This window comes from Coregonus lavaretus (assembly GCF_964263955.1).
Source record: "Coregonus lavaretus genome assembly, chromosome: 25".
Taxonomy (NCBI): domain Eukaryota; kingdom Metazoa; phylum Chordata; class Actinopteri; order Salmoniformes; family Salmonidae; genus Coregonus; species Coregonus lavaretus.
This window is the reverse complement of record NC_140012.1, coordinates 39,772,236-39,784,735: the sequence shown is the minus strand read 5'-3', so window position 1 is coordinate 39,784,735 and position 12,500 is coordinate 39,772,236. Positions and strand designations below refer to the sequence as shown.

Genomic DNA, 12,500 nt, shown 5'->3' with positions numbered 1-12,500 from the left:
CTCTGTGTTTTAGTAGTGGAACAGTGCTGTGATGATCAGGGTAAACAATTAGGATAAACAGAGAGCCAACCAGCGGTGGTGTTGGGTATAATCATGTCCATGTGTAAGGACGGGCACAGACGCGGTCCTAATCAACCAGTTCTGCACTGTAGTCCTTTCATACTAGCATCATAACTTTTCCTGTTAATAATAATACAAAATAATACATTTTATTTTAAACACTTTTCAAGACACCCAAAGTCACTTTACATACAAGAATAATCAGCAACTAAAAACACATTTTGTCTTGATGAAATCACTGAATGGTGCGGTTTAGGCAGTAGTCTTGTAAACAGATAAAGTTCTGCTACACCCAGCTTCTAGATACAGTGTATCACTATGGGACTGTTTTTCTGTGTCTCTGTCTGTCTGTGTCTCTCTCTCTTTCTCTCTGTGTGTCTCTCTCTCTCTCTCTCTCTCTCTCTCTCTCTCTCTGTGTGTGTGTCTCTCTCTCTCTCTCTCTCTCTCTCTCTCTCTCTCTCTCTCTCTCTCTGTGTGTGTGTGTCGCTGTATCTCTCTCTCTCTCTCTCTCTCTCTGTGTGTGTGTGTCGCTGTATCTCTCTCTATCTCTCTCTCTCTCTCTCTCTCTCTCTCTCTGTGTCTGTCGCTGTATCTCTCTCTCTCTCTCTCTGTGTGTGTCGCTGTATCTCTCTCTCTCTCTCTCTCTCTCTCTCTCTCTCTCTCTCTCTCTCTCTCTCTGTGTGTGTGTGTGTGTGTGTGTGTGTGTGTGTCGCTGTATCTCTCTCTCTCTCTCTCTCTCTCTCTCTCTCTCTCTCTCTCTCTCTCTCTCTGTGTGTCTGTCGCTGTATCTCTCTCTCTCTCTGTGTGTGTGTGTCGCTGTATCTCTCTCTCTCTCTCTCTCTCTCTCTCTCTCTCTCTCTCTCTCTCTCTCTCTCTCTCTCTCTCTCTCTCTCTCTCTCTCTGTGTGTGTGTCGCTGTCTCTCTCTCCCTGCCTGCCTTGGGAGTAGAAGCATGTGTGTTTTGGATGTAGGGTAGATGATTGATGAGGTGTGTACAGAGGGGCCCCTCTCTCCCTCTTGCTCTATACCTCTCTCTCTCAGGTGCTTTCTTCACCCGGAAGGGGGTTGGGGGGGTGGGGGCCCTGACCTGTTTGGATCGAGGGAGATATCAAAACCATTGTCCCAGCTGAAAGAGAGAGGAGAGATCTGACATCGGTCTGTTGACATGCCCCTCAGATCTACAAGATAATACTCAAGATCTACAAGATAATACACCTTCACCTCAGTCCTTCCTCATGCTTTCTGTTAGCTGTGTACATTTCATTTGATAAAAGTTGTAATCTGTCTCTTGTCTCTCGCTCTATCTCCCCAGGTGGTCTGCGTCATCAAGTCAGTGGTGGTACTCAGTTGGGGGAACAGAGTGGCTTCATGCGTCCAGATCAACTCCTGGTGGGCAGAGTAAGTTGAATATGGTGTGTGCGTCAGTCCGTTTGCCCGTGTCTGAGTGATAACCCCTCTGTTCTCCGTCTATAGGACTCTGAGACCATCTACCAATGGCTGTGTGAGTTCCAGCTGGAGAGCTACACTGCTAACTTCCTCACAGCAGGATACGATGTACTAACTATCAGTAGGATGACCCCAGAGGTCAGACACTGGATTCTATTACCCATTCATACGTTTATTGATTACGCTTAATTGATTGACACATTTGAGAGTAACTGAGATATTAACACACACACACCTCTACAATGTCTCTCTTTGTGGCATTGAGATTTAAAACAAACGTATTCCTGCATACACATTTACCTCTGTTTATTTTTTAGGTCAACAAAATAAAATAAGCATGGATAAATGTGTTCTGTAGTCATTTGTATCATTGGCAGCCTAGTCGTGGGGGTTTTCTAACCTGGTGTGTGTCTCTCCAGGACCTAACAGCCATCGGTGTGACCAAACCAGGCCACCGTAAGAAGATCTCCATGGAGATAGGCAACCTGAACATCCCAGAGTGGCTGCCTGACTACATCCCTGTAAGAGACTGCCACATGACCTTTGAACTATGTACACAGTTCTGGCTGATGACGACAGGCCTTTGACACAGAAAGAGAGAGTTAGTTGTGCAGTAGTGTATGTAGTCTGTTGTTAATATTAATGAGTTCTTCATGTTTCATGTAGAGCTTTACAATCAGCAGTAACTGTCTTTTGTCGTACTACTATTGGTCAACAAGCTCACCGTCACTCTGTCTTCTCTCTCTGTCCATCTCTCCCTCTCTCCCTCTCTCTCTGTCAGTCTGAGCTGTCAGATTGGTTGAGTGCGATCGGTCTCCCTCAGTACCAGAAGAGACTGTGTGAGAATGGTTATGACACCATCAGCATCGTCAAGGATATCACCTGGGAAGACTTATCAGAGATAGGAATCACCAAGCTGGGTAAGAAATCATCACACACTTCTGACGCACAGATGCACTTCACATTGCAAGGTCACATTGTTTAGTTTAAGTGCATCTGTACGTCTGCAGTGTATGTGAGAGCTCTTGGACACATCCCCCTTGTCAATATGACAGCCTTGGTGTTGACAACCAGTTATCAACCTTTTTTAACCACTTGTATACAAAAATAACTGTTCATAAAGTTATTTGTTTTCTGCAATTTGTGTTTCTAGAATTTGTGTTCTTTTATCTCGCCCTCCCCTCTCTCTCCCTCCCCTCTCTCTCCCTCCCCTCTCTCGCCCCCCCCTCTCTCTCTCCCTCCCCTCTCTCTCGCCCCCCCCTCTCTCTCTCCCTCCCCTCTCTCTCGCCCCCCCCTCTCTCGCACCCCAGGACATCAGAAGAAGCTTATGTTAGCCGTGAAGCGTTTATGCGACCTGCATCGTACTCATCACCATGCCAACGGCTCCGACATGCTCCGGCGTAAACCCCCCACGGCTCTGGAACTGGTGGCTATCGAGCCCCCCGAGATCCCCGCCGACTGCTGCCCCCCGACCCCTCACACCCCCAGGACACCCTTCCTCTCCTTCCATGACAGCGAGCTGAGCACAGGAGGAGGGGGGGGGATAGGGGGGTTTGGGATGGGTGTGGGGGGTGTGGTGTCGCCGTTGTCGCTCAGCCAGGAGAGCATCGGAACGCGCTCCCGCGGATCTGGGAATTCTGGAAAATCTGGGAATTTTCCGGGATATTATCAAGAGCTTCACCAACAGACTCTGGCATCGGCTGGAGCGTACAGTCGCTCGGACGAGAGCTTGGGAGGAGGAGGTGGGAGACAGGGGGGAGGAGGGAGTTCAGGGAGAGACCGACAGAGACCCACAGAGGTGTGGTCAGACCAGAAGCGCCACCCCCAGCCCCCCACTAAACTACCCATCACCCCCCTCACCCCTCCTCTCACCCCCAGCACGATGCCCCGCTTCGCCTACCCAGCCTTGCCTGTGCCCAGTAAACCCAAACCTTGCCAGTCCCCTGCCCATCACCCCCTCTCCTCTCCCCCCTCCCCCTCTCCTCAGGCCTCACCCACACAGAGGGCCTTCAACTACCACCACACCCAGGAAGGAGGCACCTATCTGTGCCAGCGTGGTCTACCCAAGCCCCAGGCTGGAGCAGTCCCCCTCCCAGGACTAGGCCTCAACACAGAGGCTCTTAAGGGCCCTAAGAAACGCACCCAGAGTCTGACACGCTACGCCCTGTCAGATGGAGAACCGGAAGACGACGAGTCATCGCTGCAGGAATCCGTTCCCCCGGTGACCATTCCCTCGTACGCCACACTAGGACGCAAACCAGGCCGCGGCCAATCAAATTCCTCCGCCGTCCAACGCCACATCAGCCGGAGCCACTCATTCGCTGTCCGCTCTCGCCGCAAAGGCCCGCCCCCACCGCCACCTAAGAGGATGAGCTCGGTGAGTGGCAGCCAGGCCAGCGAATCAGGAGGAGCGGCAGTAGTGCCAGGGCAGGTGGAGGTGGGAGGGGTGGAGACGGAGAGTGCAGGCAGTGTGAGAAGCATCGCAGCCAGGCTACAGGGGTCCGGGCCCAGGGGCAGCCCCTCTAATGGGGTAGTGTTACCCTCCCCTCGCACCCCCACCCTCGCCTCCCACAAACCTGTACCCGCTCTGGGGCTGGGGGGCCTGAGGAGGATGGGGGGCGAGCGGAGGGATAGAGATGGAGGGATAGAGAGAAGCCCAGAAGAGGAGGAGAGTGGGAGGAAGAAGGGTTCAGTATTTGAAAGCTCTACATCACCTCAGAGTAGCTCCAGTGAGAACCTCCCTTTCGCGGAGGAGGGCAACCTCACCATCAAACAGCGGCCCAGGATGGGAGCAGGCTTCCGGTCAGACCCTGAAATCCAACCCCAGGCTTCTCCGGAAGACCAAACAATGCAGGCCCCAAAGACCTTAGGGGTCCCTGAGTTCAACCTCAAAGAGTCGGACACGGTCAAACGACGCCGCCAGCCCAAAGACCGGGACACACACACACTGGACGAGATCTTCACCGTCAGCGAAGATGACGGACACACACAGCCACACACACACGGCCGGTCCAACGGCTTCCACACACACACAAACAGAGACAAGCGAGAGGAGGAAGCAGGTGTGAGGTCAGGGAGCAGTTTACAGAGAGTAGGATCGACAGGGAAAGGCCAGAGACCACCTCTGTCCTCCAAACCAACCAGCCCTCCCCTCAAACCTGCCCTCAACCCTAAACCAGCCTGTCAACAGGAGACAGCGACAGGCAGCACACAGAAACATGTAACAGCCAGCCAAAATACACACACAACCACCTCTATACCAGGCAATCCACAGAAACCAGTAACAGCAACCAAAGCAGGCAGTCTGCAGAGAACAGTAACATCCAGGCCAGTGAATCAGACGCCTGCCACCGTCTCTGCCTCTAAACTTCCCCAGCTCTGCTCATCCATAACCTCAGCCCCTAAAGCCCGTTCCCCTGGTGTGACTCTCGATGTGGTCCAGAGTTTGGCTTTCGCTGCCCCATCTGCCACAGTCCAGGCAGCCCCCCCTCCATCCTACCACACCTCGGGGCCTCCAGGCCTGGCAGGAAAGACCCAGGCTGGTGAGGCCTGCTCGGAGGTGTTGGTTCAGAGGAGGCTGGATGAGACCAACAGGTCACTGGAGGCAGCGCTGGATGTTGTAGAGAGGAAAATGGCTCAGGTTGACTGCACTGACGGGTAAGACACACACACACACACACACACACACACACACACACACACACACACACACACACACACACACACACACACACACACACACACACACTGTGTTAACACTCTCCTCTCTCTTTTCCAGTGGCAGCAGCACAGTGAAAGCAGCAGGGAATATCCTGGATGACATCGGCAACATGTTTGATGACCTCGCCGACCAGCTGGATGCCATGTTGGATTAAATCCTTCCTCTTCACTTCACTCAAGGCAACCTGAATAGGACCAGTATGATTGGGTTGCCAGATCCATAGGGTGCGTCCCAAATAGCACCCTATTCCCTTTATAGTGCACTTCTTTGACCAGAGCCCTGAAATAGGGAGCACCATTTGGGATGCACCCGTAGAATTGATTAGACTGATGCACTGATCTGCATGTTTCATAGGGTGGATAAGAGAAAGTATGAGGAGAGAGAGGAGAGGAGAGGAAGAGTGAGGGAAAGTGAAAGAAGGGAGAGGAGAGAAATGGGGAGAGGAGAGCAGGGAGGCACAATGTGGAGAACCTCTGACTGCACTTGTATGTCCTAAACACACACACACACTTTATGATGTCATCAGAATTTCAACGCAAGCACTTACTGAACTCGACGATACACCTGTGGATTTTTGTTGTTTGAATAGCATCAGTGAGACACACACACATCGGGACTTGCCTAAACTGGAGCGCATAACCCTGGATCAATAGTTTCGCTAGGCAAAGACAGCACAATAACACACAACAGTTTACTGTGTTTTATGACATAGAGCACGGGTTTATGACATGGAGCACGGGTTTATGACATGGAGCACGGGTTTATGACAGATGCTACAGCTTTGCTCTGAGCCAACCCGATTTTACCACAAAGGGAATAAGGGTCCATTTTTAACATGTATTGTAAATTATATCATATTCTCGTCTTTAAACTTTACCCAATGTTATGTTAAGTGTGTCAATATTCTTAACATGAGAATCTTCAATGTTACTGAAAAGTAAGAATTTGTTTTTACTTTGCATTTATTTGTCTTAACAAAGGGAGCATTTATTTTCTTCAAAATATACTATACGTGATGTTAGGAGTTACTATGTCATTAGAAAAGTTTTATGTTAACATGTAATATACACTGAACAAAAATATAAACGCAACATGCAACAATTTCAACGATTTTACTGAGTTAGTTTATATAAGGAAATCAGTCAATTGAAATACATTCAATAGGCCCTAATAAATGGATTTAACATGGCTGGGCAGGGGTGCAGCCATGGGTGGGCCTGGGAGGGCATAGGCCCACCCATTTGGGAGCCAGACCCACCCACTGGGGAGCCAGGAGTTTTCCCCACAAAAGGGCTTTATTACAGACAGAAATATTCCTCAGTTTCATCAGCTGTCCAGGTGGCTGGTCTCAGACGATACCGCAGGTGAAGAAGCCGGATGTTGAGGTCCTGGGCTGGCGTGGTTACACGTGGTCTGCAGTTGAGGCCGGTTGGACGTACTGCCAAATTCTCTACAACGACGGAGGCAGCTTATGGTAGAGAAATGAACATTACATTCTCTGACAACAGCTCTGGTGGACATTCCTGCCATCAGCGTGCCAATTGCGTGCTTCAAAATTCACACTTATGTGGCATTGTGTTGTGTGACAAAACTGCACATTTAAAGTGGCCTTTTATTGTCCCCAGCACAAGGTGCACCTGTGTAATGATAATTCTGTTTAATCAGCTTCTAGATATGCCACACCTGTCAGGTGGATGGATTATCTTTGCAAAGGAGAAGTGCTCACTAACAGGGATGTAACCAACATTTGCTTTTTGCGTGTATGGAACATTTATGGGATCTTTAATTTCACCTCATGAAACATGGGCCAACACTTTTGCGTTTATATTTTTATTCAGTATACTATATTCTTGTTAATTGTTTGCGAGTTGGAGAAACATTTCAATTTATCTCAAAGATTTATGACATTATCTATATTAAAATGCATGTATGTTTGTATTTATGGTTTACCAAAACATCCAGTGTTTGCCCTCCAAAGAGTGGGGGGGGGGGGGCAGTGATACTTTGTAAAGCACTATTGTCAAATGAGAGCACAAGTCTTCAGGTCCATCTGAGCTGTGGAAGGTGTTGCAATATGTTGTGTGTCGGCTGTGAGGTCAGTATACACACACCAATACATTACAGTAGAACAGGCTTGGATGGTTCTAATCCACTGCATAGCATCAGACTTCTCTGCATTGGACCCAGCTGTACTACTGTAACCTACAGTAAACTCTGACCTAGTTAAAGGCACAATCTGTAACTTTGTGTTTCCAGTGCTGCTCCTGCACTTGTTTTGCAACTGTAACTGCCACTTGAATTCTGTTAACCCCGTGCCACCCCCAAAACCAAACACAAGGAGGCAGAGTTGGGCCCATTTCAGTGACTGTTTCTTGGAAGAGAGAAAGCGGCTTCCGTTACAATCACTGCATCAACTGACTTTTCGTGTGGAGTTAAAAGAAACAAATATGAACTTGTATTTCATCCATCAGTCTGTATGCACCTTTTCTGTCATGTCAACAATATTGTATGCATATTATCGTTCATAAAACAAAATTCCATGATTTGAAAAATCCCACGATTATAGCATTGTAGTCATTATATAGCTGTGATATTTTTGAGTAACGGTTTTGTGCTCAATATTCTCTCGCGTCACTGCTTCTGCTTCATGCACTGTTTAGTACTTTTGTCAGATAGGTTGCGTCCAAAATGGCACCCTAATCCCTATTGTTTTATGGCACCCTAATCCCTATTGTTTTGACCAGGACCCATAGGACCCTGGTCAAAAGTAGTGCTCTAAATTGTAAATAGGTGTCATTTGGGAATTGTGACGCATCCATAGTTACTGTTACTCGAGCGTTAAACAGCCAGTATAGTCAGATTATGCAGTACAATACCCATCAATACTGAATTTATATACCTATAGTTAGTTCACCCAGATTACATATTGGTTTCGTTACCCTGTAAAATGTAAGACCGCAATGCATGCTTTGGTTTTGTTTACCTGACCACTGTCTCCAAATGCTAATTTATGTGATTTGGGTGAACTATGACTAATTCTTAAACTGTTCGTACTGTACAGAACCTTAACCTTAAGTACAGTGTTAGCCTTAAGTACAGTGTTAGAGTAAGTACAATATGTTTACGCTGTATTTACAGGAATAGCAGAAAACATTCTAGGATTCATTCTCACATCAGAACATTGTTCTAGATCACGGACTTGCTGATTGGTCTCTGTTGTTCTAGAGCACTAGCTCCTGACTTGCTGATTGGTCTGTGTTGTTTCTGATGCACGCCCACCTGCTTACTCATCAGGTTACTATTTACTATACCATTAAAAAGGAGAATTTATACCTAAACACTGTCGTTTTCCTTTGAGATCCCACAGAGTATGCCTTGTCTCTCTCTAGCTCTCACACACACGTTAAAAAAGAAAGACGAAGACATGTTTGAGCCCACATTTATAACAGTCATCCTCAAGACATTTGACAACTCAGCCCTTCTACCGTACGCAGCCAGTAGCTTTCCAGGACCGGAGTTGGAGCTGATCCCTGGTCTATACTATAGGGCTTATGTGGTTCAGATGACTGATACACTAACGCCCTAGACCAGAGCTAACTGACACACATACAGTAGGCTTACACTCCATTCAACCCAGAGAGATTCTAGAACAGTCTTCAAACAAATTGAGGATTTCTTTAAGACACAACACTCAAAATACAATTTCCTCATGAAATTTATGTACAAATCTAATAAAAGAAACATGAAAAATAATCTCGTCATTCTGTAAAACGTTGAGACAATGGCAGGAAGAAATGTTGAATCACGACGATAAAAATACCGTAGGATTTTACAATAGTGATGCTTGAACACCGGTTTGAACAGGTTGTTAACTCAGGAATGTTTCAACTTTACAGTTAGAAACAATGGTTTACTTTGGGTTAAAAAATCTAGAACCACATACCTCAGTCCCTTTAACCATGCATGATATGACCAACAATGATTGTCACATTTAGAACAGAGAATCTCATGTATTCTGAATTCCCCTTCCGGAATGAGTTCTACATTCTAAGAATTGATATGTCAACATCTTAAAAAAGAGAGGGTTGTAAAACATCACACCACAAAGTAAACCTGTGGTCAGCATTAGAATGATACAATTCCTGAACAAATTCAGTGATATCTGCTAACCAGACGTGTAGACCTCTCATTAAGCGATAAATGGTCAGACAATGGTCTTGTATTGCTAAAAATTCAGATTGTTAGTCATTCTGTAAGGCCTGGATTTAATCCGTATCGCGGAAGATCCAGGTTAAAATGTAAAGGTCATTTCAGATTGAGCCGACATATACAGTGTTTACTGTGAATGCAGTCTCTGCGAACGCAGGAACATTGCCTTTAACTTGAAAATCGAGCTATAACGCGGATCTTCCACGATACGGACTGAATCCAGCCCTTAGAAGTAATAAAGCATGAAAGTCTCTGGAAAATAGTTTGATTCATCTTAACTCATCCACAAAAGCACAATCAGTCCCAGCTTGCTATTGGCTAGTTCGTGATTCTACAAGGAAGTATTGTGACCAGCAACCAATCAGATTGCAGATAGACACAATAAGATTCGACACACCTTATGATATACATACACACACACACACACACACACCATATCACTAGATCGATTACTCACTGGCAATATGTTAATTCTTATTTTCCATATATCCCATCATCTTTTATTTCTTCATCATTCTACTCCACTAGATGTAAACTGTACATTGTTTTTCCATCTTTAAATTGTTAATTACATTGTTTCTTATTCAGGAGTGGCGTTTCAATTTGTTTTTAAATAAAAATGGAAAACCCCTCACTTAGCACATGAAATCACAAAATATTAACACTGTTCACATCATACATTGTTGTGTGTGTGTTTGTGTCTGCTTGCGACCGAGCTAAAGAGGGAGTGAGGGGCCAGAGAAAGACGGAAGGAAACGTGTGATTTATAGGTTACTGAAGAGTTCGTTCCTCTTGCTCCAGTCCATGGCAGGGGCCTTCTTGGATGAGCGTTTCTGGTGAGCTCTCTCCTTGGCCTGGGCTAGAGACATGCTGAGGGCGAGGCTTGCATCAGGTTCCTTAGCCGGAGCCACCTGTACCTACACACACAGAGAGAGAACATTATGCGTTACTCCATACGCAAAATTGCCACGGAGGATCGAGGGACCCCCCAATATTCAAAACAGGTCGATTCAATAAATAAAAAAAGGTTGGGGTGCCCCCCCCCAGATAGAATATGAACATAAGCAATGGCAAAATGTGTAGAATTGCAGGAAATTAGCTTTAAAACAGCAACATTTACTCTCAGCCTCATGACAAAATGTGTAGAATTGCATTATAAAACTACATGACTTATACTGTTTTCACCTCAAGAGAGGCCATAAAGTCATGTAAAACTGTAGAATATTTGTATTTATATTTTGATATGTAAATATTCACGTTCATCATTATAATAAGACTCAGTCATCTTTTGTGTCTTCTCAATACTTGCCTTGATGATGGTGACGACTTACCCTTCCCACTTATACTGGGTTTTCAAAATACCCTCCAAATACCCCTCCATAGACCCCTCCATAGACCCCTCCAAATACCCCTCCATAGACCCCTCCATAGACCCCTCCATAGACCCCTCCATAGACCCCTCCATAGACCCCTCCATAGACCCCTCCACAGACCCCTCCATAGACCCCTCCATAGACCCCTCCATAGACCCCTCCATAGACCCCTCCATAGACTCCTCCATATACCCCTCCAAATACCCCTCCATAGACCCCTCCATAGACCCCTCCATAGACCCCTCCAAATACCCCTCCATAGACCCCTCCATAGACCCCTCCACAGACCCCTCCATAGACCCCTCCATAGACCCCTCCATAGACCCCTCCATAGACCCCTCCAAATACCCCTCCATAGACCCCTCCATAGACCCCTCCACAGACCCCTCCATAGACCCCTCCATAGACTCCTCCAAATACCCCTCCATAGACTCCTCCATAGACTCCTCCAAATACCCCTCCATAGACCCCTCCATAGACCCCTCCATAGACCCCTCCATAGACTCCTCCAAATACCCCTCCATAGACTCCTCCATAGACTCCTCCAAATACCCCTCCATAGACCCCTCCATAGACTCCTCCAAATACCCCTCCATAGACTCCTCCATAGACTCCTCCAAATACCCCTCCATAGACCCCTCCACAGACCCCTCCATAGACTCCTCCAAATACCCCTCCAAATACCCCTCCATAGACCCCTCCATAGACCCCTCCATAGACCCCTCCAAATACCCCTCCATAGACCCCTCCATAGACTCCTCCAAATACCCCTCCAAATACCCCTCCAAATACCCCTCCATATACCCCTCCATAGACTCCTCCAAATACCCCTCCATAGACCCCTCCACAGACCCCTCCATAGACTCCTCCAAATACCCCTCCAAATACCCCTCCATAGACCCCTCCATAGACCCCTCCATAGACCCCTCCAAATACCCCTCCATAGACCCCTCCATAGACTCCTCCATAGACCCCTCCATAGACCCCTCCATATACCCCTCCATAGACTCCTCCATAGACCCCTCCATAGACCCCTCCATAGACCCCTCCAAATACTCCTCCATAGACCCCTCCATAGACCCCTCCAAATACTCCTCCATAGACCCCTCCATAGACCCCTCCATAGACCCCTCCATAGACCCCTCCAAATACTCCTCCATAGACCCCTCCATATACCCCTCCATAGACTCCTCCATAGACCCCTCCATAGACCCCTCCAAATACTCCTCCATAGACCCCTCCATAGACTCCTCCATAGACCCCTCCATATACCCCTCCATAGACCCCTCCATAGATCCCTCCATAGACCCCTCCATAGACCCTCCATAGACCCCTCCATAGACCCCTCCATAGACCCCTCCATATACCCCTCCATAGACCCCTCCATAGATCCCTCCATAGACCCCTCCATAGACCCCTCCATATAGCTTCCATATAGCCCTCCATCTACTGTTCGTCCACGCCAATATCTACACCCCGATTTTACCCTTGCGTTCCTACATATTCCGTTGATAAAAATGTTGACTGCTCATCACACACACACACACACACACACTAGTACCTCTGGTGGAGGGGTGCTGCCAGCGGATGTTGGTAGAGAGGCAGTGGAGGAGGTGCTGGATGTAGACAAACTGACGGACACATTAGGCTTTACCTCGACTGCTACCTTACCATCCAGCTGTAGAAATATGA

The 12,500-nt window shown here is 47.4% G+C and overlaps 2 protein-coding genes across 3 annotated transcripts in view; one reads left to right on the top strand and one right to left on the bottom strand.

Annotated features, from left to right (window-relative positions):
* LOC311100910 (caskin-2-like) overlaps positions 1-8,558 on the top strand; it is a 29,502-nt gene extending 20,944 nt beyond the window's left edge. Inside the window, exons 9-14 of the mRNA XM_084141894.1 lie at positions 1,372-1,457; positions 1,533-1,643; positions 1,925-2,026; positions 2,287-2,425; positions 2,816-5,162; positions 5,284-8,558. Coding sequence (XP_083998020.1) covers positions 1,372-1,457; positions 1,533-1,643; positions 1,925-2,026; positions 2,287-2,425; positions 2,816-5,162; positions 5,284-5,380 — 2,882 coding nt within the window. The 3' untranslated portion in view covers positions 5,381-8,558. The remainder of the gene's footprint in view (positions 1-1,371; positions 1,458-1,532; positions 1,644-1,924; positions 2,027-2,286; positions 2,426-2,815; positions 5,163-5,283) is intronic.
* A 91-nt stretch (positions 8,559-8,649) lies between these two features.
* The window catches only part of LOC311100866 (Na(+)/H(+) exchange regulatory cofactor NHE-RF1-like), a 46,126-nt gene continuing 42,275 nt past the window's right edge, over positions 8,650-12,500 (bottom strand). For both annotated transcript variants that reach the window (XM_084141863.1, XM_084141862.1), the window contains exons 5-6: positions 12,370-12,486; positions 8,650-10,352 (exon numbers count right to left, since the gene is read on the bottom strand). In XM_084141863.1, coding sequence (XP_083997989.1) covers positions 10,200-10,352; positions 12,370-12,486 — 270 coding nt within the window. In that variant the 3' untranslated portion in view covers positions 8,650-10,199. The remainder of the gene's footprint in view (positions 10,353-12,369; positions 12,487-12,500) is intronic.